Source organism: Dipodomys ordii, unplaced genomic scaffold (genome assembly GCF_000151885.1).
Source record: "Dipodomys ordii isolate 6190 unplaced genomic scaffold, Dord_2.0 Scaffold95, whole genome shotgun sequence".
In the NCBI taxonomy this organism is placed as follows: Eukaryota; Metazoa; Chordata; class Mammalia; order Rodentia; family Heteromyidae; genus Dipodomys; species Dipodomys ordii.
Window position 1 is genome coordinate 3,120,259 of NW_012267311.1, and position 24,573 is coordinate 3,144,831.

Below are 24,573 nucleotides of genomic sequence, written 5' to 3' on the forward strand. Positions count from 1 at the left end.
TCAAGGCTAGCGCTCTACCACTTGAGCCACAGCGCCACTTCTGGCTTCTTTCTGTTTGCTTATGTGGTGCTGAGGAATCGAACTCAGGGCTTCAGGCATGCAAGGCAAGCTCTCTACCACTGAGCCACCTTCCCAGCCCAGGATTTGACCTATTTTGCCTGCCGTTGTAAAGAGAGTTCACCATGACTTACTGCAATGAGCCAGAAGATGACTACTAGGAAATAAGGGCAGAGAGAGGTCTTGGATCCTGGTGGGGAAAAGGCTGTTTAAGAACTCTAGCTTTAGGGGCTGGGAAGGTGGCTCAGTGGTAAAGAGCTTGCCTTGCATGCCTGAGGCCCTGGGTTCAATTCCTCAGTACTCATAAGCAAAAAAAAAAAAAAAAAAGCTGGAAGTGTCACTGTAGCTCAAGTGGTAGAGCGCTAGTCTTGAGTTGAAGAGCTGAGGGACAGCGCCCAGGCTCAGAGTTCAGGCCCACAACCGGACCCAAAATAAAGAACTCTAGCTTTAGTTGGGCCCTGGTGGCTCAAGCCTGTAATCCTAGCTACTCAAGAGGCTGAGATTGAGATCTGAGGATCATGGTTCAAAGCCAGCTCAGGCAGTAAGACTCTTACCTCTAATAAACCACCAGAAAATGGGAAGTGGCACTGTGACTCAAGTGGTAGAGTGCTGGCCTTGGGCTGAAATTCTCAGGGACAGTGCCCAGGCCCAGAGTTCAAGCCCCATGACTGACCAAAAAAAAAAGAACTCTACCTTTTACACGTCAGCATAATTGAAAAACAACTCTAATAAGATTAAGTAGAACGAAGTAGGATTTTATTCTTTAGTGATCTAGGGTTAAGGAAAAGGTAAGCAGTGAAGTCTTAGAGTACAACTAAATTAATATGTATCCACTAAACATAATATTATAAAAAATAATAAAGTTCTTTGCTGATATTTTCTACTTTATTTTTGATTATAGGGACTTTCAGTTACCTTGATGATGTCCCATTTAAGATAGGAGACAAATTCAAAACACCAGCTAAAGTTGGTCTACCTATTGGCTTCTCCTTGCCTGATTGTTTGCAGGTTGTCAGAGAAGTGCAGGTAAGTGGTGATTTTTTAGTTAAAGTTTAGTGCATTTAAAAATGTAAAGAATAAGAATTTGATGTATAGGACAATAGAAAAAGCTATGCTTACATCTCTAATTCGTTTTTTTTTTTTTTTTTGGGGGGGGGGGGGGGAGTCCGGTCGTGAGCCTGAACTCTGGGCCTGGGCACTATCCCTCAGCTCTTCAGCTCAAGGCTAGTGCTCTATCACTTGAGCTACAGTGCCACTTCCAGCTTTTTTTTTCTGCTTATGTGGTGCTGAGGAATCGAGCCCAGGGCCTCATGCATGCAAGGCAAGTGCTCTACCACTGAGCCACCTTCCCAGCACTATTTTTTTATTTTTTATTTTTACTAGTCCTGGGGCTTGAATTCAGGGCCTGAGCACTGTCCCTGAGCTGCTTTTGCTTAAGGGTAGCTAGCACTGTACCACTTGAGCAACAGTGCCACTTCTGGCCTTTTCTGGTTATGTGGTACTGAGGAACGGAACCCAGGGCTTCTTGCATACTAGGCAAGCACTCTACCACTAAGCCACATTCGAGCCCCTAATTTGTATTTGTCGTGGCTTCTGTTACTGCCTGGCTCACATTGTTATATATTCCCACATTTCTATTTCTATTTCCAAACACAAACAATATATACAGATTGTGTTTAGTCTATTGGGTTAATATATTTTTTGCCACTTTGTGCCTAGCACAAAATAAAACCCCATTGCCCAGTTAACTTATTCACCCCTTTTCTTTCTCTGCTCATGTCTTCATTGTCTTCTCAGTCACTAAGTTAGATAATGTATTTCTTTTGCTGTTTCTATTTTTCTATTTCAGTACAACCTTATTTTTCACCTGGTCTATGTTAGTAGCCTATTTAGTTGGCCCTTTGTCATATTTTCCTTCCTTTTTCCACATTGTTTCTAGAGTATTTTTTAAGTTTTTTTTATTGTTATTACAAAGGTTACGAAAGTTACATAAGTCAGATAATAAGTACATTTCCCTTTCTCTCTCCCAGTCTTTCCCTCCCATCTCCACCTATAAAGATTAATATTCTTAAAGAACTATTAAAAAATGTTTAGTGACCCACTGATCATTATTGAATGTAATGTAGAGACAACATTATGGCAAAGTATATTAGCAGCCCGTCGCTGGTGGCTCACGCCTGTAATCCTAGCTACTCAGGAGGCTGAGATCTGAGGATCGTGGTTCAAAACCAGCCCGGGCAGGAGAGACCATGAGACTCCTATCTCCAATAAACCACCAGAAAACTGGAAGTGGCGCTGTAGCTCAAGTGGTAGAGCGCTTGCCTTGAGCTGAAGAGCTGAGGGACAGCGCCCAGCCCCAGAGTTCAAGCCCCACGACCGACAAAAAAAAAAAAAGCAAAGTATATTAGCTTGTTGCCTCCAGGTTTCTCAAACTAGGTTACTAGCAGTTTATAGAACAGACTTTGTATATTACTTGCCTGCACCCAGCTTTCCCCATAAGCTCCTATTTTACCTGGAATACTCTTCTATTTCTCACTGTATTAACAGCTGCCTCTCTGCTAAAATATATTTTGTATTTTAGACTGTGCTTGAATGCCATCTCCTCAAGGGCCACTTAGCTCTTTGATCTTTAAGCTCTACAAATTATTGAATTGCTTATTAAAAGCAGCATATAGCCTCTTCCTTTTTGTACACATTTATTGTATGCCTACTTTGGAGAGGTACTCTGTGGGGTACTGAGGAGAGATGGAGAGATACATGCCTTAATAATAACTGTTGTCAAGATGTTTACAGTTTAGAAAATGTATAGTACTCAAGCATTTCTTCCTGTGACTTCAGAAGATACATACTTTTTTTTTTTTTTTTTGGGTCCGGTCGTGGGGCCTGAACTCTGGGCCTGGGTGCTGTCCCTCAGCTCTTCAGCTCAAAGCTAGCGCTCTACCACTTGAGCCACAGTGCCACTTCCGGCTTTTCTCTTTTTGCATATGTGGTGCCGAGGAATTGAACCCAGGGCTTCATGCATGCAAGGCAAGCGCTCCACCACTGAGCCACCTTCCCAGCCCCAAGATACATATTTTTTTAAAAATACAACTTTCTGGAAAAGTTTTCTTTCTGGTTTATGTTAGTTTAAAAGGAATTCTGTGTCATCATCCTCATTCTGTTTACTGTGGATAATCACAGTTTGAATTTTTTTTTTACATTTAATTTTTAGTTTTTGGTCCGTCGTGGGGCTTCAACTCTGGGCTTGGGCGCTGTCCCTGCACTCCAGCTCAAGGCTAGTGCTCTACCACTTGAGCCACAGCGCCACTCCCGGTTTTCTAGTGGTTAATTGGAGATAAGAGTCTCAAGGACTTCCTGCCCCGGCTGGCTTTGAACCATGATCCTCAGATCTCCATCTCCTGAGTAGCTAGGATTATAGGCTTGAGCCACCGGTGCCCGGCTGAAATTTTTATTTTACTTTATTTTTGTGTATGTGTGCACTAGTTCTGATGCTTGAACTCAGGACGTGGGCACTAATCAGAGTTTTTTTTTCCCCTCAAGGCTAACACTTTACCACTTGAAACCACTTCTGGCTTTTTGGTGGTTAATTGGAGATAAGAGTCTCATGGACTTTTACTGCCCAGGCTGGCTTTGAACCTTGATTCTTGGATCTCAGCCTTCTGAGTAGCTAGGATTACAGGTGTGAGCCATCTGAAAATTTTATTTTAAAATTTTTTATTGAGATATAATTCACATGCCATGAGCTTACCTTTTAAAGCTATATAGTGGTTATATTCAGAGAGCTGTGTAAATATTACTGCTGTATAATCCCAGAACATTTTTATTTCCCTAAAGCAATTCATCCCCCTGCCACTTGCTCCCAGTCTCTGATAAACACTGGTCTACTTTCTGTATCTCCTGGACATACCGTATAAATGAGATCTGAAAATATGGAATGTAGCCTTTGAGCTTATTTCACCTCGCATTTTTTTTTTTTAATCATCAAACTAGGTCCTAAGGTCTGACTTGTGCCCAGGAGCCAGATCTAGGCACTTATCTCACTAGACACTTTGAAGAAAAGAATGGTAAAGACTGGATGGAAAACACTCAGTTTTCTCAGTATGAACACACTCAAAGAAAGAAAGCAGTTAGTGACTTTAAGTCTGCCTTGAGGAGCTACCTACACTCTTGGGGCTAGGGATTGCATAGCTGGAGATTTGCTTAAGTCTTGGTCTGGTGATCATTATCTCAGAATTGGGCCCTATCAGTGTTGAGAAGGTTGCTGCTGCAAGGGGGAATAGTTTCAACTCTTGTCAAATAGGGCTAGGGTGTTTGGTTTAAGTGGTAAGGAAAAGTTGAACCCTCAGTACTGCAAAACAAAAGCCAAAAAACCAAAACCAAAACAAAAAAGCCAACCCACAAAACAACAAAAAGCAAAAATAATTTCAAGTCTTGTCAGAGATGTTTATTCATCAGACACTTTTTTCCTTAATTCAAAATGAATGCAAGAAAATGATATAGAAAAAGACAAGTCCAGGCTTTTATTCTGATTTAAGTTGCCCCATTGGACATCTTCAGGCCCCAGTGAAGAGTCAGTGCTTTTATTAAAATCAGCCTTTAAGTCCCTATTACTTTTTTTTTTCTTCCTTCAGTTGTGGGGCTTGAACTCTGGGCCCTGTGCACTGTCCCTGAGCTTTTCAACTCAAGGCTAGCGCTCTACCACTTGAGCCATATGCCACTTCCAGTTTTTTTCTGGTAGTTAATTGGAGATAAGAGTCTCAAGGACTTTCCTACCTGGGCTGGCTGTGAACCGTTATCCTCAGACCTCACCCTCCTGAGTAGCTAGGATTACAAGCATGAGCCACCATCGCCCAGCCCTATTACATTTTTAATGTTTATCCAATTGTATGAATGATTAGTATCTTGTTAATTTTTATGGTCTGAATAATACTGCATTGTATAGATATGCCACATTTTGCTATATTCATCAGTTAATATAATTTCTAGTTTTTCCACTTATGAATAATGCCATTATAAATATTTCCCCCCCTGTGGACTGTGTTTTCTTTTGGAAATGATGGGTCTTATGATAGCTATGTTTAATAGTATGAAAAACAGACTATATTCCAAAGTAGCTAGTGTATAATTTTGCATTGCTATTAGCACTGTAAGAGTATTCTAATTTCTCCACATCCTTGCCAATTCTTTTTTTTTTTTTTTCTGTCGGTCATGGGGCTTGAACTCTGGGCCTGGGTGCTGTTCCTCAGCTCTTCAGTTCAAGGCGAGCGCTCTACCTCTTGAGAGCCACAGTGCCAATTCCAGCTTTTTCTGCTTATGTGGTGCTGAGGAATCCAACCCAGAGCCTCATGCATGCAAGGCTAGCACTCTACCACTGAGCCACCTTCCCAGCCCCAGTTTTGGCTTTTTCTGTGTATATGGTACTAAGGAATCAAACCCAGTGCTTCATGCATGTGAGGCAAGCACTACACCACTAAGCCACAATCTCAACCCTGGTATTCCTTTTGTATATGGAGATTTCATTGAACTGTAAAAGGTAGATTTACCTTATTAACTTTTCTTTGTTTTATTTGCCTAATTTTTTTAAATAGGTAGCTACACATAGTCATTAAAATACTTATCTGTGAGTATAGTACTATTAGCAGTATGATTGACAACATCCCTAGGCCTAGTGAATGTAGCTCAGTGGTAGAATATATACTTTGTATGCATAAGGTTCTGAATTTGATACCTAGTACAACACACACACAAATTAGTAAGAACACACATAGGCACACACAAAAAGTTAAAATATAGCAAAAATAACTAGAAAATAAGATGATGACTTGGTGGCTGCTGTAATGCAGGTAGGTCAGTAGACGCAGATGCTTGGTAGCTTGAGGTAGGAGGATCACTTGAGCTGAGACCAACTTGGCAACAAAGAGATCCCCCTCTGAAAACCAAAAACTGTGTTTTCTCATATTGTTCATTGCTTCATTTGACATATGCAGAAAATTTATTTTGAATTCCAAATTTTTGCCACTTCAGGTTTTTGCAGGTGTTTCTTACTTAGTATGTGTAGCACTGATAAAGGCATATTATAGAAACCTAAAGCATCCACTCAGGCCAAAAGAGATCAAGGCTCTAACCTCCATTTCTACGTGGGCCAGGTAGAAGTAACTGCACAAAACAACTTTAAGCTTTATTTGCCTGGAGAATTTGGCTGTGGAATTGATGTTGGTGCCTTATGTAGCCAGAAAACAGACCTCGAGTTCTAGACAGTTTGATGTGTCTATAACTTGTTCACATTTGTCCTTGCATAATAATATAGACTCAGGTTTTTTTTTTTAGCTAATTACATCTAGAGTCCAGAAAACTTCTATTGGATATAGTGGTGATGGCACTTAGTGTCATAACTGTTTATAACAGATTCTGCTATCACTCTAATACACATTAGAATTGTCATATAATCGCTTTGCAGGGCTGGGAAGGTGGCTCAGTGGTAGAATGCTTGCCTTGCATGTATGAGACCCTGGGTTCAATTCCTCAGCACCACGTAAGCAGAAAAAGCTGGAAGTGGCGATGTGGCTCAAGTGGTAGAACGCTAGCTTTGAGCTGAAGAGCTGAGGGACAGCACCCAGGATCTGAGTTCTTGTAATCTTACAAGATTTCTTAAATTCTTCAAGGCAAATAATTAGTTTTTGAATATATAACAAGGATTAAATAAAATACTTGGCCCCCTGTTTTAATCTATTTTGTGTTTCTATAATAAAGGAGGCTGAGTGCTTTGTATAGAAAAAGTTTATTTGCTTACAGTTTTATTGGCTGAAAGTTCAAGACTGGGTGGCTCCATCTCTTCAGCCCCTGTTGGCCATCTGGCTTACGTCATACCATGTTGAAAAAGTGGAAAGGGAATGCATGCATGTAGAAGGAGCCCATGTGCAAGAAAGGAGAGATTGCTGGGTTCCCCAGGAACTGAGTGATTCTGAACAAGTGCCAGTCTTTTCTTTCTTTTTAAATTAACATTTTTATTGTCATTTTGAGACAGGGTCTCAAGTTATAGACCAGGATGGCCTTGAATTCATGATTCTCTTGCTTCAGCCTCCTGAGTGCTATTATTGTAGTTGGGTGTCGGCACACCTGGCTTAGATTCTCTTTAAACAAGAACCTCTAAGAAAGTCATTAATCCCTCTTAAGGTCTAATCACTTCCCATTAAGCCATTCTTCCTTCCCTTTTTTTCTACTACTTTCCTTTCCTTTCTCCCTCCTCCTCTCCTTTTTTTTTTTGTCATTTGTAGGGCTTGAACTCAGGTTCGGGGCACTATCCCTGAGCTTTTCCCCCTGAACTACATTACACTTCCAGTTTTCTGGTGGTTATTTGGAAATAAGAGTCTCATGGACTTTTCCTGCCTAGGCAGGCTTTGAACTGTGATCCTCAGATCTCAGCTTCCTGAGTTGCTAGTCTTAGAGGCATGAGCCAGCCACCAGTGCCTAGCCTCTCCCTCTCTTTTTTTTTTTTTGCTGGTCGTGGGACTTGAACTCTGGGCCTGGGTACTGTCCCTGTGTTCTTCAGCTCAAGGCAAGCGCTCTACCACTTGAGCCACAGCGCCACTTCCGGTTTTCTAGTGGTTTATTGGAGATAAGAGTCTCACGGACTTTACTGCCTGGGCTAGCTTTGAACTGAGATCCTCAGATCTCAGCCTCCTGAGTAGCTAGGATTACAGGTGTGAGCCACCAGTGCCTGGCTCAGGATTTCTTAATAAGATTCTTGCATTTTGAGTGCAACCTACTCATTATAATCTAAGTATATGTGTAGAGAATCTAGTGAGACTGCCTATGTTGAAATCCATGCTCTAGAACTTACCAGCTTTATGACTTTGTGCATAGCCTTTGTAGTAGGGGTAATAATAGTTACAATTTCGGGGTTGAGAAAATCTAGAGAAAGTCATAGAAAATCATCCTGGGCTGGGAATATAGCTCAGTGTAGAGCTTGCTTACCATGTGTGAAGTCCTGGGTTTCACCCCAATAAAACACACACACACAGACACACACACACACAGACACACACACACACACACACCCAATACCACACACACACACCCAATACCACACACACACAGTCTTAGATAAGACACACACACTCACACACACACTCACTCACTCACTCACTCTCTGTTAGATAATAGAGACCTAAAGAGGGTCTAGCTGGATTGTTGTCTAAAGTGGATTGTGATGTTGGAAAAATGCTAGAGATGACAGGTTAAAGCTACGTGTGATTTACATGTGTCTTCTATCAGATGACTGGTAAAGACAAATGGTGTAAGATTTTGGAAAGACTTCATAACATAAGTGGCTAAAGCTTCCTGGTTGAGCCAAGAGTAATTCTAGGGAGGAAAACGGCCCAAGGGAAGAGAAGTGAAGGAAGTGGCAAGGTTCCTTGTCTTACTCTGTAGGATTGCCTTGGTGGGACCTCTTTCTACTTAATTTCTGCAAGTAATCTGGGAGCATGGTTCGGTTAAACTATCGAGGCCTCTTTCTTCTTGAGGATCACCCCACGTGCCTTAAATGTCTGGCCACCTCTCTTGTGTAGGAGTGAGGAAGGAGTGAATTGGGTGGGCAAAGGGCAGCCACCTCAGTTCACACCTTTCTCTGCTGTATCTTTGCAGTATGACTTCTCCTTGGAAAAGAAAACCATTGAGTGGGCTGAAGACATTAAGAAAATCCAAGAAGCCCAGCAAGAAGCAGAGCGTAAGGCCGAGGAAGCAGAAGCTAAAGTGAACTCTAAGAGTGGCCCAGAGGGCGATAGCAAAATGAGCTTCCCCAAGACTCACAGTGCAGCCACAAAGCCACCTCCTATTAATCCCATCCTCGCCAGCTTGCAGCACAACAGCATCCTCACTCCAACTCGGGTCAGCAGTAGTGCCACAAAACAGAAAGTTCTCAGCCCACCCCACACAAAGGCAGATTTCAATCCTGCTGACTTTGAGTGCGAAGAGGACCCATTTGAAAATCTGGAGTTAAAAACTATTGATGAGAAGGAAGAGCTGAGAAACATTCTGGTAGGAACCACTGGACCTATTATGGCCCAGATATTGGACAATAACTTGCCTAGAGGAGGCTCTGGGTCTGTGTTACAGGATGAAGAGGTGTTGGCATCTTTGGAGCGGGCAACCTTAGATTTCAAGCCTCTTCATAAACCCAATGGCTTTATAACGTTACCACAGTTGGGCAACTGTGAAAAGATATCGCTGTCTTCCAAAGTGTCCCTACCCCCAATCCCTGCAGTAAGCAATATCAAATCTCTGTCCTTCCCCAAACTTGACTCTGATGACAGCAGTCAGACGACAGTCAAACTGGCCAGCACTTTCCATAGCACATCCTGCCTCCGCAGCGGCACATCCTGGAATTCCCTAAAGCCTTCTACCCAAAGCAGTGCCAGTGAGCTCAATGGGGACCATACTCTTGGGCTTTCAGCTTTGAACTTGGACAGTGGCACAGAAGTGCCAACCCTGACATCCTCCCAGATGCCTTCCCTGTCTGTCTTGTCTATGTACACAGAAGAATCATCACCTCCAAATACTGGTTCCACAGTAAGTCTTTGAAATTACTCCCCTAAGTTACAGTACCAAACGTTGCTTTTCCTGAGGACCAGGATTAAGTTTTAAACAGAGCCTAGTTAGATTGAGTGTACCTACTTATTGTGTGCTATCGACTGAACCCAGTGCCTTGGGTATGCTAGGCAAGTCCTCTACCACTACATATACCTCTAGCCTAGGTTAGGGCATCCCTGATTCTTTTGGGGATTTTTTTTTCCTCTGTAAAGATAAAGGAATAATGGGAATCCTTTGAATGGCATTTCTAGTCTTTATTATTATTTTTTCTTTTGTTGGTTGTGGGGCTTGAACTGTGGACTTGGGTGCGGTCCTTGTGCTTTTCAGCTCAAGGCAAGCACTCTACCACTTGAGCCACAGTGCCACTTCCAGTTTTCTGGTGGTTTTATTGGAGATAAGAGTCTCAAGGACTTTCCTGCCCGGGCTGGCTTTGAACCTCAGTCCTCAGATCTCAGCCTCCTGAGAAGCTAGGATTATAGGCGTGAACCACTAGCATATAGCTATTATTTTGTTTTTATGTGCTGCCATGTTCTAGGGCTTTTTTCCTTTTTAATTTTGTGTGTATGTGTATGCTTGTCTTGAGGCTTGAACTCCTCAGGGCTTGGACACTGTCCTTGAGCTTTTTTCTTTTTCTTTTTTGTTGGTTATGGGGTTTGAACTCAGGGTCTGGGCACTGTTCCTGAGCTCTTTTTTGTTAAAGGCTAGCGCTCTACCACTTTGAGCCACAGAGCCACTTCTGGTTTTCTGGTGGTTAATTGGAGATGAGTCTTACAGACTTTCCTGAGCTGGCTAGGATTACAGATGTGTGCCAATGGCACCCAGCTTACCTTGATTTTTGCTCAAGACTAGCATTCCACCACCTGAGCTACAGCTCCACTTCTGGAGTATCGTGGGCTTTTCCTGCTCAGGCTGGTTTCGAACTACAATCCTCAGATCTCAACCTCTGGAGTAGCTAGGATTATGGTGTGAGCCACTAGCTCCTGGCTTTTTAAAGTTTTTGTTTGGTAACAAGGTCTAGTTAGATAACCTGCTTTCCTGACTACCTCCCAAGTGCTGGGATTGTAGGTTTGAGCCACCATGCATGGCTGTATTTAATTTTTTTTCCAATTATTTTTTTCTTTCTTTTAAACCTGCCCTGGTGCTCCTTGTAACTTCTTCCAGCTTCCTTATCTTCATGTTGTTGTGCATTGAGTATGGTTTTTTTTTTGGGGGGGTGGTTAGTCATGGGGCTTGAACTCTGGGCCTGGGCACTGTCTGTCCTTGAGCTCTTCAGCTCAAGGCAAGTGCTCTACCACTTGAGCCACAGTGTTGCCATTTCCCTGCGTATAGTTTTTTACAATCAAAGTTTGGCTAACTTGGAGTTAGATTTCTTCAGACTGGGTGGTTCCTTCGTGATTGGTAGGTAATTTGTGTTTGAAGTTGAAGGATGAAGTAGAAAGCTGTCATTTAAAAATCTGCACATTTTAGCCAGGCATGGTAGCCAAAGTCTAATCCTAGATACTTATGAGGTGTAGAGATCAGGGGATCAGAGTTGAAGGTAACCTCAGGTACAAAAATTAAGACTGCATCTCCACCAGTGGATGGACACAGTGGTCACATCTGTTATCCCAGTTATGGGGAAGCACAGTGCCTGAGTACAGTGTTCTGTGCCTGTCATCCTGTGACACGGAGAAGCACAGTAGGAGGGGATCATAGCCCAGACCAATCCAAGCATAAATTGAGACTCTAGGTAAAAAGGGCCTGGACGTGTGATGGGAGAGTGCCTGCTTCGCAAGCATAGCCATATAGTCATATAGTTATTTTTTAATCCTGTCACCATGAACATTTGTTAAGATTTGTACAGTCTTCTTCCTAGGGAGGGAGGGGGATGGTTGTCCTGAGGACTCGGATTTAATGTAGAGAGCTGGCTCAATAAGAAAATTACAGCTTTCTTGAAGAAAATCTGATTTTGGCACAAAAAACCCTTGAAGATTCATTGAGGTTCCTCTCCTTAACACAGTGTGAGCTTAGCTATTGATGTGGTTATTTCAGCAGTATAGAATAAAACATTAATGCATTCTAGAATGTAAACATAGAAGCCCAAGAACCTTTTAACATGCCAGCTCATAGATTTCTTTTTTTTTAATGACTAAACACGTCAAGACACTTTAGAATCAGAGAGGAGCTTAATTGTATTGGTACTTAATTGTATTGTCTATCAGAGACCATAACAAGGCTGCTATTAGCCCGCTGAAAGATGAAACTTTGGTCTGATTTACAAGGGCAAGGTCCCTGCAGATGCAGTAGCATTCTTGGTAAATGATTGTGTGAGTGTTGCCATTGTTGGAGAGCTTCATGCTTGAACTCTGAGACTGGGCGCTGTCCCTGAGCTCTTCAGCTCAAGGCAAGCATTCTACCACTTGAGCCACAGCACCACTTCTGGTTTTCTGGTGGTTAACTGGAGATGAAAGTCTCACCGACTTTCCTGCCAGGGCTGGCTTTGAAACTCTGTCCTCAGATGTCAGCCTCCTGAATAACCAGGATTACAGGTGTGAGCCACCAGTGCTGGGCTGCTCCTGGCTTCCTATAAACTTCCTGTACCTCTTTCCAGATAAACTTGAAGAGTGTACAGTGTAGGTTTCATCCTAATTTTTCCTGGTCAGTTGTTAAGGTCAGCATTATACTCCTGCTTTAGATAAAAGCATCCTGGAAAGATAAGGGATCCTTAACCAATACGTCATGTCATTCTCGCCGTCCCATTCCCTCCCCCCCACCCCCATTTAAAGTAATTGAGACATTTGTGATTAAAAAAAATTATTGGGGATTGAGCCCAAGGTCTCATATATGCTAGGATAAATGCTATACCACTTCAGCTGTGCTTCTAGCTCTTTTGTTTGCATTTTGTTTTGTTTTTGAGACAAGATCTTTACCTCTTATCTGATCTGAGCTGGCCTTGGCTTCATGATTCTCCTGTCTCCTTAGAAGAAAAATCCTTTTTTTAAAAATTTAGTTAGTTCTGGGGTTGGAACTCAGGGCCTGAACCTCACTCAGCTTGCTTGCTTGGCTGGCATCACTGTAGACACACCACCAGCTTAGCCCTTTCTGGTTATTTTGAAATAGGCCTCTTGGACTTTACTGACTGGGCTGGCTTCAAACTTTGATCCTCTGGATCTCAGCTTCCCTAAGTAGCTAGGATTACAGGCATGAGCCACCTACACGTGGCTTTCCTGAAGCTCTTTGCGATGAAGTGAGTGAGGGATGTTAAAGGGAAAAGTAAGGATTGTCTGTGTTGCTCAGGCAGGCTTTGAACTGCTGGACTTAATTGATCATCCTGCTCAAACTCCCAAGAAGCTGGTACTATAGGATGTATCTGTGCCTGGTTCTTTGTTAAGTTATATTCATTGTTTCGTTTTTTTAAGGCAGGGACATACTACGTAGGAGTCTGCTAACTCATAATCTTTTTCTGCTTTAGCCTACACTTGGCTTTTCTATTTCCGAATAAAACGTTTATATCATCTTTTACTAAAGATACCATATTTAGATAATTTATTCTTCCTGTTAAGATATATCCAGCTCTTCCTGCAGCCTCTCTTTTATCTTCTACCACATTGAAATCCAAGATTTGGATGCATGTACATAATAATGTAAATTACTTTTTTGCTTTTTTGAGGCAGGGTATTGCTATGTAGAACTCATGTCACTGATTAGCCCAGGCTGGCCTCCAACTAGCAATCTTCTTGCCTCAAACTCCAGGAGTGCTGAGATTATAGTTGTGTGCCAACCATACCTCCCGCTTTTTCCTTTTTTTTAATTTGTTGATTTGAATCTCATTTTAAAAAAACCCTAAATTTTCTACCTCCTATGTTATGGTAGGTGAGGGTGTGATGGGGGAGTATCTTGTCTCATGCTTTTACTTTATCCCAAGAATACCTGGTGCTTCCAATGTCTGGCTCTAAGGCATCTGAGTGATTTAAGATTCTTTCCACTTGCTTACTTACTGCTTTTAATAGTTAACATTCCTCTGTGCACTTTCCACATTTTAAGATCTCAAATTTATTGTCTTTGCTTTTACTTTTTCTTCTTAGACACTAAAGGTAAATATAATTTTAGTTCTCAATATTTATTTTAGTGGCTTTTGGGAGAGACACTAAACATCTCTCAATTTGCTGTACTAAATGAAATTCCCCTTATGAAAATCCTAATAGGCTTCCACTTATTTGATTGCCCTGTTGAAGTGTTAAGCCCAAAGCCAAACTCTAGGGAATTAGAAATGTACAGGATATGGTAACTTTCCTCTAGGCACTTACATTAATACTACGCCAGCAATGTTGACCACAGTGTTTCAGTAAGGTAGTAATGCGGGTGGGAACGTGTCTGCAATGTTCCAAGTGTTCACGTATCAGAGGGGTGGGGTGGAGTAAAGGCAGCTGGGAAGATTTGGCAGAGGAACTGTCTTGATAGAAGTAGGGCTTGGAGACTGCCTAGGAATACAAAGACTGTGACCTTTAAGGCTTAGTACCCAAACTCTTTAGAAGCCTTGAAACTCTGGTATATCCTCCTAAAAACTTTGCTTGGGGCTAGGAAAGTGGCTCAGTGCTTGCCTTTTCATGCATGAGGCCCTGGGTTCTATTCCTCAGCATCACGTAAGCAGAAAAAGCCGGAAGTGGTGCTGTGGCTCAAGTGGTAGAGCACTAGCCTTGAGCTGAAGAGCTGAGGGACAGTGCCCAGACCCAGAATTCAGGCCCCACGACCAACCTCCCCCCCAAAAAACAAAACAAACTTTCCTTGCCCTCAAACACTAATATTGGGAAAGATTCCTTAATAGTCTTTTTTTTTTTTGGTGGTCCGATCGTGGGGCCTGAACTCTGGGCCTGGGCGCTGTCCCTCAGCTCTTCAGCTCAAGGCTAGTGCTTTACCACTTGAGCCACAGTGCCACTTCCGGCTTTTTTCTTATTGCTTATGTGGTGCTGAGGAATCGAACCCAGGGCCTCAGGCATGCAAGGCAAGCACTCTACCACTGAGCCACCTTCCCAGCCCTTAATAGTCATTTTCTACAGTTTTGTTCATTCTTAGTTTACATTTTAGCCATTGGATATGAAAAATCTATGTTATGCTGAAGTCAATTCTTACCCCTCCAAGATTTATGTTTTACCTTTGTATTTAAAAAAAATGACAAAGAGCTGCTCTGAATGCAGTAATGTTATTTAAAAAAATTTATCTGGGACTGGAGGTATACAGGTCAATAGCGTGCATAAGGCCCTGGACCTGATTCCTAGCACCACACACAAATAGTTGTATCTATATTAATCATGTGTACCTCAACCTTCATTTAATGTCATTTATTTACTTTTTGAGACAGGGCCTTACTATATAGCCTAGGCTAGCCTTGACCATGGCATCTTCCTGCATAAACCCCCAGAGTGCTAGGATTACAGGTGTGAACCATCATGCTTACCCTAAATGCATTTTTAAATGACTATCTAATAATAGTCATACTTTATGTTGAATATTTAGGTTATCTCTAATATTTACTGAAGGTGATGCTGGGATCTATCTAGATAAATATATAGATATATTTATATACAAATATATATACATATATTTGTAAAGATTCATACTAACATGAATATACAAATGTGTCAAAAATCTCTGATGGGTCAGGTGCCAGTGGCTCTCACCTGTAATCCTAGCTACTCAGGAGGCTGAGATATGAGGATTCTGGTTTAAAGCCAGCCCCGGCAGGAAAGTCCGTGAGACTCTTATCTCCAATTAACCACCAGAAAACCGGAGGTGGCGCGGTGGCTCAAGTAGTAGAGCGCTCACCTTGCACTGAAGAGCGCAGGCCCAGAGTTCAAGCCCCATGACTCACCCCTACCTCCCTAAAAAAAAAAATCTCCAGTGGTACTGGTGTTTGAACACAGGGCCTCAGGCAAGTGTACTACCACTTGAGTAATATCCCTAGACTATTTTGCTTGCTTATTTTGGGGGTAGGACCTTATTTACACTTACCATATAGCCAGGATCACAGGTGAACACTACCATGCCTTGCTATTGGTTGAGATGAGATTTGCACTAACTTTTTGCCTAACCTTGTCTTGAACCACAATCTTCCTGATCTCTATTTCCTATGTAGTTGGGATTACAGGAATGAGCCATCAGTGCCTGGTCTAAGGTGTGTTTGTGCGCATGTGTGTGCGCACGCGCATGCGTGTGTATGTGTATATAGCTGGTTATTGGGTTTGAAGTTGGCCTTACCTTGCCTGGCTTGTTCCACTAGACACACTTATTTTTGCTGTTTTTTTTTTTTTGGGTTTGTCTTGGGGCCTGAACTCTGGGTCTGGGCGTCCCTCAGCTCAAGGCTAGCACTCTACCATTTGAGCCACAGCGCCACTTCTGTCTTTTTCTGATTATGTGGTGCTGAGGAATGGAACCCAGGGCCTCATGCATACAAGGCAAGCGCTCTACCACTGAGCCACCTTCCCAGCCCCTTGCTGGTTATTTTTTTAGATGGACTGTTTTGGACTTTTCAGCCTAGGCTGATCTCAAACCAAGATCTTCCAGATCTTAGCCTCCTGAGTAGCTGTGATTATGGCCATAAGTCACTAACACCTAGCCCGAGATAAATACTTATTATTACTAGCATATATTAGTTGTAAAAGGAAGTTGACATTTCCTTATATATAAATAATTTATCTACCATTTTCCACCCTGTATTACTCTTCCCTAACCTACTCCCCCTTCTTAAAATAATTTCAGTAGGTTTAATTGTTTAAAATAATTTCAGTAGGTTTAATTGTTTAAAATAATTTCAGTAGGTTTAATTGTACTATTTCCATACATGCAAATAAACTCTTATCGACCTTATTCATCCCCTCTCACTTACCTGTTGCCCTCCCTCCCCCGTCAGAGCCTGTTTACTTGACTTTCATTTCTTCTGTTTTTTTGGAAGTATGTACCAAAAAACCTAGGAGTTTTTCACTTGGTATTACATACATACATGTTTTGCTTAGAATAATCTCTGTATTGCCTTCTTTTCCTTTGTAACACCAATCCCATTTTGATCGTTTTTAATTGAGGTTCCTTGTGTAACTTTGTACATAGTTGTATCATATTTTGAAATTACTTGCCCTTTTATCTTCCTTTTTCCTCCTCTCTCCTTCCCTCACCCCCCTACATAGTCTCTTAGAGTCATGTTCTGTGTGTACATAAGTTTAAGATGAGTTTTCATTTTATCATCTCCTAGGAGTAGGAGCCTAGAAATATAAATTAGATATTTAAAGAAAAGGAACATTTTCAGGTCCTATTGTCATTCATGGGGCTTGAACTCAAGGCCTGGGTACTGTCTCTGAGCTTTTTTGCTCAAGGCCAGCACTCTACCACTTGGAACCACAGTGCCACTAGTGGTTAATTGGAGATAAAGAGTCTCCTGGACTTTTGTATCCCAGCTTTAAACGGTGATCCTCAGAACTCAGCCTCCTGAGTAGCTAGGATTACAGGAGTGAGCCACTGGTGCCTGGCTTAAATTTTTGTTTTAACTTGTAATTTTTTTGGAAGTGCTCATATTCGACCAGACACTCAAATATTCAAGCGGTTTATGAGAAAAGCAGTTTGTCATAACTTCTATCTGGCTGGCTGGGTTTATCCTATGAGAGCTAGCATTCTCTTTTGCTATTGAGGTCTTGAGCTCAGGTTGAACCAGTCCCTGAAGGGAGATAGTTTTAGAGCTTGCAAAGTAGCTATATTGGTTTACTATTCATGCTCTGTCATGACTTCCATAACCTATTAGCAGCCCCATAACTGGACTACCCACAGTGTCTTGTAGGTAGGGTGATTAAACAGAAGCTGAATAGGTCTGAAGTCCTTCAGTCTTCCTAGTGTGCCCAGCAGAGTTTGAGGAGAGCAGCAGGTTATAGAAATTTAATTTTGAGTGGCTGGGAAGGTGGCTCATCTGTACAGTGCTTGGCTCACATGCTTGAGGCCCTGGGTTTGATTCCTTAGCACCACATAAACAGAAAAGGCCGGAAGTGGCGCTGTGGCTCAAGTAGTAGAGTGCTAGCCTTGAGCTGAAGAGCTTAGGGACAGTGCCAAGGACTAGAGTTCAAGCCCCATGATTGACAAAAGACAAAAAAGAAAAAATTTAATTTTGAAGCTGGGCACCAGTGAATCTAAGGATCACAGTTCGAAGCCAGCCCAGGCACAAAAGTCCAGGAAACTCCCACTCCTGTCTCCAATAAACTACTCAGAAAAAGCTGGACATGGTACTGTGGCTCAGTGGTAGCACAAGGAATACAAAGAGGCTCAGAGACAGAGCCCAGGCTCTGTGTTGAAGTCCTAGGACCAGCAAAGAAGAAAAAAAAATAATTTTGAATGTGCTGTAGGACAGAGGTTCGCTCTTGCCTCACGCCCTCCTGTCCCCAATAAAGAAAATTTTGAAACATTTTGTTTCTTGAGTGTTGAGCCAAGCTGTAGAACAGCTTGTGACCTTGTTCACATAATGGATGGGACCTTAGTCTGATACTGAGCTGTCTATGCCTTGGACTGATTCATTACCCATGGTGGTAGGAGAAGCTAAACATAGGAATCTGTATAGTAGTCAGATGAGGGCAAGATCCAGTGGTATGGAGCAAGTCACTTGCAGCCAGGGCAGTAGACTGACAGCGTCCTGGAGTCCACATTCCGTTTCAGCACAGTGGGGAGGGGATATGAGGGGGGGTACACAAACCCCAAGACCTTGAGCTGGCCATGTAGGAAACAGCACTCACTGCCTCTGCCTGGACCAGTGAGAGACATGGGAGATACTTGGGGGACAAAGTCAGCTCCAGAGGGAGTGTTCAGTAAGTGATATCTGCACTCAGATACAGCAGCCTAGGAAAGGGATAAATGGAACCTGGAGAGAAATGGATCCAGCCAGCCGAAGCCTAGGGGGATAGTAAGGGTTTATGTGGCTGCTGTGTGCTTCCTTCTGCAAGCGAGGGAGTTGAGGTAGCAACAACTGCAGGTATGTCCCCAGCTCCGGAATTAGGCTCCCTCTGTGACGTTTTCTGGAGCCTAGGTCTTCTTGCCTTGATTCTTTCATTTCTCTACTACTAGGTCACTCCTCCAAATTTCTCAGTGTCACAAGTGCCCAACATGCCCAGCTGTCCCCAAGCCTATTCTGAATTGCAGACACTGTCTCCCAGTGAGCGGCAGTGTGTGGAGACAGTGGTCAACATGGGCTACTCATATGAGTGTGTTCTGAGAGCCATGAAGAAGAAAGGAGAGAATATTGAACAGGTGAGCAGTTTGTTTACAGGGGGGTAGTAGTAGTGAGCTAGAGCTGGCCTCTAAGGCTGGGATAGTAACCTGCCCTCAACATTAGAATCCTTTTTTTGAGGGCTGCTCTGGGGGAGTGAGACTGAGGGGCAAGCCTTAGGACTAGTAGTTGGAATGTCTTCCAGTGACTTGTCTGCTGCTCCACAGAGGGCAAAAGTAAGCAGTCAGACTTTTATCTTGTTTTGGCTGCCCAGGGAATTCTGAATAGGGTACTGCAGTCCAATGCTTTATTTTCTGGCTTGGGCTGCCCTGGCAGGTGAGTCAGCTGGAATAGCACCTCCTTTGGGAAGTGGCTGCTTATGCTGTGTTGCTCATAGTTCAGGGCACAAAGTCAAGGCCTGTTCAGGTGATCTGATGGGTGGAGAAGAAATGTCACACTAGCTAGTTTGACACTTTCAGGAAGCACACAGGGAGTAGATGCTTAAACCTCTTGTTTTGTTTCTTAGATTCTTGACTATCTCTTTGCACATGGACAGCTTTGCGAGAAGGGCTTCGACCCTCTTTTAGTGGAAGAGGCTCTGGAAATGCACCAGTGTTCAGAAGAAAAGGTAGGAACCTTCATGCTTCTACAGGCAGAAGTAGTTGAAGGGCAGAGCCACCTTGTCCAGACAGGGTATGTTGAGGCCTGTTAGCTTGGATGAAACATTGGATTAAAGGCTACTAAAATCCCAGTGAAAGAAAGGGAAAATTGACTTGGCTGGTAGTCAAACTATTGGATGACCATTGTTAACCTTATTCCTTGGAGACCAGCCTTTTTGGGTTCAGTATTTTGCCTTAGTGGGATTGTGGATGTGAATGAGACTGGGTGAGTGAACTGGGACTAGGCCTAGCTCCTGAAAGATGGGCTGTGACATCAAACCTGTTTTCCACTGTGGCTTCCTCCACAGTCCCCCTCTGCTACTCACTAAGGGACCTACCTCCAGAACCCACCTATACCTTCCTTGCCCATGTGGCTAGACTATTTATTTATTTGTGGTTGCTGGTTCTGGGACTTGCACTCAAAGCCTGAGTGTTGTCCTGATCTTTTTTGCCCAAGGCCAGCACTCTACCAAGGAAACCACAGCTCCATACTTCGGCTTCTTCTTCTTTTTTTTTTTTGTCTGTTGGTTGTGGGGCTTGAACTCTGGGCCTGAATGCTGTTCTTCAGCTCAAGGCGAGTGCTCTACCACTTGAACCATAGTGCCACTTCCGGCTTTCTGGTGGTTTACTGGAGATACGAGTTTCACTGACTTTCCTACCTGGGCTGGCATTGAACTGCCATCTTCAGATCTCAGGCTCCTAAGTAGCTAGGATTACAGGTGTGAACCACTGACTCCCAGCTTCTTTTTCTTTTTCTTTTCAGTGCTTATTTAGAGATCAGGGTCTCACAGACTTTCCTGGCAAGGCTGGCTTCAAACCAGTCCTCAGATCTCAAACTCCTGAGTAGCTAGGAATACAGGTGTGAGCAATTGGTGCCTAGCTTGAACCCTTTTCTTTAATCTGTATTTTCTTCTGTCTCTTAGATGATGGAGTTTCTTCAATTAATGAGCAAATTTAAGGAAATGGGCTTTGAACTAAAAGACATTAAGGAAGTTTTGCTATTACACAACAATGACCAGGACAATGCTTTGGAAGACCTCATGGCCCGTGCTGGAGCCAGCTGAGACCTGGCCCTGCGTAGGCTCTGCCACGGAATCACCATCCCTCAGGAGGCCTTGCAGAGCCCATCTGTGGGAAGGAAAGGGGGCTCGCTTCTGGATTTTCTTTTGGGGTTTGGTCAGATGTAGAGACTGGGTTTGTCAGTCTCTGAGCCTAGACCATGACCTGGGGAGGAATTGGGAGATATTTGGGCATGTGAGCCCCAGACCTGTCCTGGCTCCTTCCATATTAAATGCGTTTGTATTTTGAAAAGTGTCCTTCCCACCTTGGCCTTGCAGAAAGAATACTTGGGTCTTTCTGGGGTCTCTGTGTCCTCAGTCAAAACCTGGCCTGGTTGCCAGGAGGAGTGGGGAGAAGGGGGGAGGACCAGATTTAGTGCTGCTCTGGGGCTAGATGCTTCCCGCTCTTACCTGCACGGGTAGGTTGAACTCTTAATTCAAGTTGAATGCAAGTGAAAGGTTCTTCCAGGGTTTTATCTTTTCCCCTTTTAAAGTCACTTAGTGTTACACTGGTTCTGCGATGTCTCTGAGGTGCAAAGAATGAACTTGGGGCCAATTTGCCTCTTCTTTTAGGCAGTCCCCATGCTTCCTAAGCCAACCTGTTTCTTTCATCTTGATTTGGACTACAGTTCTTTGCTGCCCAGGGCTCTAGAGCTCCAGTTCTAGGAAACTTGTCTGTCTAAATCATCACTGGTCCTTTCCCAGGATGTTGAACAGGTGAGAAAATAGGCCACAACATAGTTGCCCAGCACTAACCCCCCTGTTCTCTTTGAACAGCCTCCTTAAGCCCTGCTTTAGGATGACACAATGAGTAACACCTAGGCATAGAAATCCATCTCTTTGGTTTGTTTTGTATTATGTTGTACATCATTAAAGATCTAAATACAAAGGATATAATGTCTTGATGAATCTAAAATAATTTGCTAACTATTTTGATTCTTCAGAGAGAACTACTAATAAAAACTTAAAAGGTATGTCCTGTTGTGATAACTTCTTTATTGCAAAGAACTCTCAGAAGGGTGGGCAGGTGGTAAAGTGATTTTCTAGGCTGGAACAGGGCCTACCCATTTTGTCATGTCAGTACTTTCTTCCTACTGAAGAAAGGTCTGTGGGGCCTAATAGTTGGCCCTCCAGTCTTTTTTGTTTGTTTGCAAAGGTAGGCACAAACCAGGATCTCTTTAAACTTGACCTAGTTCATTCAGTCCCTGGGCCAGAGACCTAAGCCCTCCTGCCAGATTGTGCAGGTCAGGCAAGCTAGGTCTTCAGGCAATCCCTTAGGAGGTGAGAAAATTCCCTTTCCTGTGAAGTTAAAACTAAAGTGCTTTCCTAATATCAATATTGCCACTGTGACAGAATTCATCCTTAAAGTTTCTCTACCATCCCTTGTGGCTTTTGGTTGGGGTGGATTTTTTTTTCCAGTGACTCGGGCTTGGGAGCCTTAAACTGGATGCAGGATGCCCTCTGGTGGTTGTAATTCACATTACCTGAGAGGGACATAGTATACCTTACCTTGGCTTGCTTTATTATCCTGTCTTATTTTACATGCTATCCATTTATCATCTGACTAATCTACCTATAGCTATATTGCAGCTTGAACTGGGTGAGACCTTACATTCTCACTTTCTCTGCTGGTTAACTGGAGATAAAAATCTCTGATTTTTCTGTCTGGGTTGGCTTTGAACCTTAATCCTCAGATCTCAGCCTACTGGGGAGTTGTGATTATAAGCCTGAGCCACTGGCTCCAGGTTATTTTTATTTATTTATTTATTGAGCCAAGGTCTTACTGTGTTGCATAAGCTGGCTTCAAACGCCTGCCACCACACTTAGTTCTAATTAGGCACTCCTCTTAAAACCTTACTTTTTTTCTAGAAAGAAAATTAGTTTACATGACAATGGGTTTTCTGGGTCAATGTTATGACACAGAAATCTTTGACTTGAGGCAACTGCCGTAAGTGAGCTTGAGCTTATTTCTGCTAAAAAGATAATGGAGCAAGCAGAACTCAAAGACACAGACATGCATGAATGTAAATGTCATGTCAATGTCATCAGACTACTGACTATAGCATTTGATACCAAAAAATTCAACATTATGCCTAGAGAGTGGTTGGATAGGATTTCCTGGAGGACACAAGCCTAACTGATATACTTGCCTGCAATTCTCCAGGTCTTGAATCATTCAATTAGGGCTGGGGAGAGTGAGGAATCAGGAGCCAGAAACTGTCACAAAAGCACAAGGTGCTGGTGGGCATTGTTATAGGCACCTCAGCAAAAAGTAGAGCTGGGAAAAGAAAACCAGTGATGTGGGCACCCTCTTCTGTCTCATAACTGGATTGCAGGAAGGGCTAGTACTGTAAGCATAAAACCTGCCTCAGTCTGGTTAAAGACAGGTTAAAGTTTATTCATTTTACATGTCTCAAATGTAATCTATCTCCATGGATGTGGTGGTGGGGCACTTGCTCATCCTACCACTGTACTACTGGCATCCATAGTCTAGTTTTGGGCCAATGTTTTAGTCTTTGAAGAGAGAAAGGTACAGAATTCAGCTGATAAAGCCCCTGGGCTCAGCAAATTGTCTTCCCTGGTTTGTGACCTCTGACCTCCAGGTTACCAACTCTTTGATCCTCAGACTTGGGATTAGAGACATGTGTTCCCACAGACAGAGATGAGTGAATGCAAATGCTGTTTTGAGCCCCAAAGTAAAGGAATGGGTATTAAAGGACTTTAACCTGGCCTTTCCTTTCTAACAGATGTTCTGAGCTTGGAACTGAGGAAGGAGCTAGTCCTATACAAGACCATATATGTCTGGGTAAGGCTAGTCCAGGTAGAGCCAACGAGTGAGTATGTGCAGGGAGGACCTGGCATGGCCTCCAGCCCTGACGCCCCTAAACTGCCCCTGCCATCTGCTGTAAGGTCTTATTCTAAGATACCATTGTTCTCTCAGGGGCTGCAGCTGGCTTGTGGCAGGTGAGGTACAGCTGCAGCTGGCTTCTTAAACTCTGAATACACTTGGATTTCAGAGCCATGATTTCATCCAGCTGGGTCACAAAATCTTCAAAATCCTGAGAAAGGAAACACGACAGGTGGAGCTTTTGCTCTTATTGGCCTGCCACATCATCCTTTTCTAGTTCCAACTCTTTAAGAGGGTTTTAGAAACCAGGCCCTTGCAGGTAGAAGTCATCTGAATGAGTTCCTGTGGCATTAGATGGGGCCCACTCCTCTTTATAGGTAGAGGGGGTATTTGGTAGAGCAGGAGGATATTAGGTAGAAATACCCTGTGGTCTGCATGTTGTAGGCTATAGGCTGGTTACTGCTACGGTCACAGTGCAGTGTGGCTACAAGAAAGACTGGAAGCCTTAGCTTGGGATGGGCAATACTTGGACCCTCCCTCTCAAGCTGTCTCAGATCAGTGGCAGGAGGAGCAAAGCCTTAACTGTGTTAGTGTGACAGCAGAACCCACACACACCACAGTAAACGTGGACTGCCATCAAACTAAGCCACAGGTTAATTCTCAACACCCCGGAGTGTCCAGCCAACACTACTTACATTAGAAGCTAGCTGGTTCATCAGGGTCTCCTCCTTGAATCCCAGCTCAGCCATTTCATCCATTTGCTCCTGGTGTGCTCGGATGACCACCTTCCTGGGAACAGAAGAAACTGTGATCCTGCTCGCTGCCTATCCTCTCAGGCAGCTTTCTGAAACTGAGCTTCGTTTACGGGGCAAGGAGTTAACCACCCAGGCTTTGACCAGGGCTGTTTCACTATCTCCCTCCCCACTTCTTCTCTCAGGACCAGTCAAGGGTTTAGAGAGCACCAAGAAAATAGAGCAAAACAGATGGGGCTTTTCAAGCTACCCTTTCCTCTCCAGATACTAAGGGATAGGGCAGGTGTGGCTTCTTTGTTCCCCGGGACTTTTTTTTTGGTCGGTTGTGGGGCCTGGGTGCTGTCCCTCAGCCCTTCAGCTCAAAGCTAGTGCTCTACCACTTAAGCCACAGCACCACTTC

General features: G+C 43.3%; 2 protein-coding genes across 3 annotated transcripts in view; one reads left to right on the forward strand and one right to left on the reverse strand.

The window, feature by feature from the left end:
- Window positions 1-21,547, forward strand: part of Ubap1 (ubiquitin associated protein 1) — a 62,653-nt gene extending 41,106 nt beyond the window's left edge. The window contains exons 3-7 of one of the 2 annotated variants that reach the window (XM_013026668.1): window positions 959-1,083; window positions 8,701-9,624; window positions 18,715-18,897; window positions 19,383-19,484; window positions 20,439-21,465. In XM_013026668.1, coding sequence (XP_012882122.1) covers window positions 959-1,083; window positions 8,701-9,624; window positions 18,715-18,897; window positions 19,383-19,484; window positions 20,439-20,579 — 1,475 coding nt within the window. In that variant the 3' untranslated portion in view covers window positions 20,580-21,465. Of the gene's footprint in view, window positions 1-958; window positions 1,084-8,700; window positions 9,625-18,714; window positions 18,898-19,382; window positions 19,485-20,438 lie in introns of both variants that reach the window. The other variant, XM_013026669.1, reaches the window with a different exon arrangement.
- Window positions 21,548-23,491: 1,944 nt separating this feature from the next.
- Window positions 23,492-24,573, reverse strand: part of Kif24 (kinesin family member 24) — a 56,711-nt gene continuing 55,629 nt past the window's right edge. Inside the window, exons 12-13 of the mRNA XM_013026616.1 lie at window positions 24,117-24,210; window positions 23,492-23,632 (exon numbers count right to left, since the gene is read on the reverse strand). Of these exons, the coding sequence (XP_012882070.1) occupies window positions 23,492-23,632; window positions 24,117-24,210 (235 nt within the window). The remainder of the gene's footprint in view (window positions 23,633-24,116; window positions 24,211-24,573) is intronic.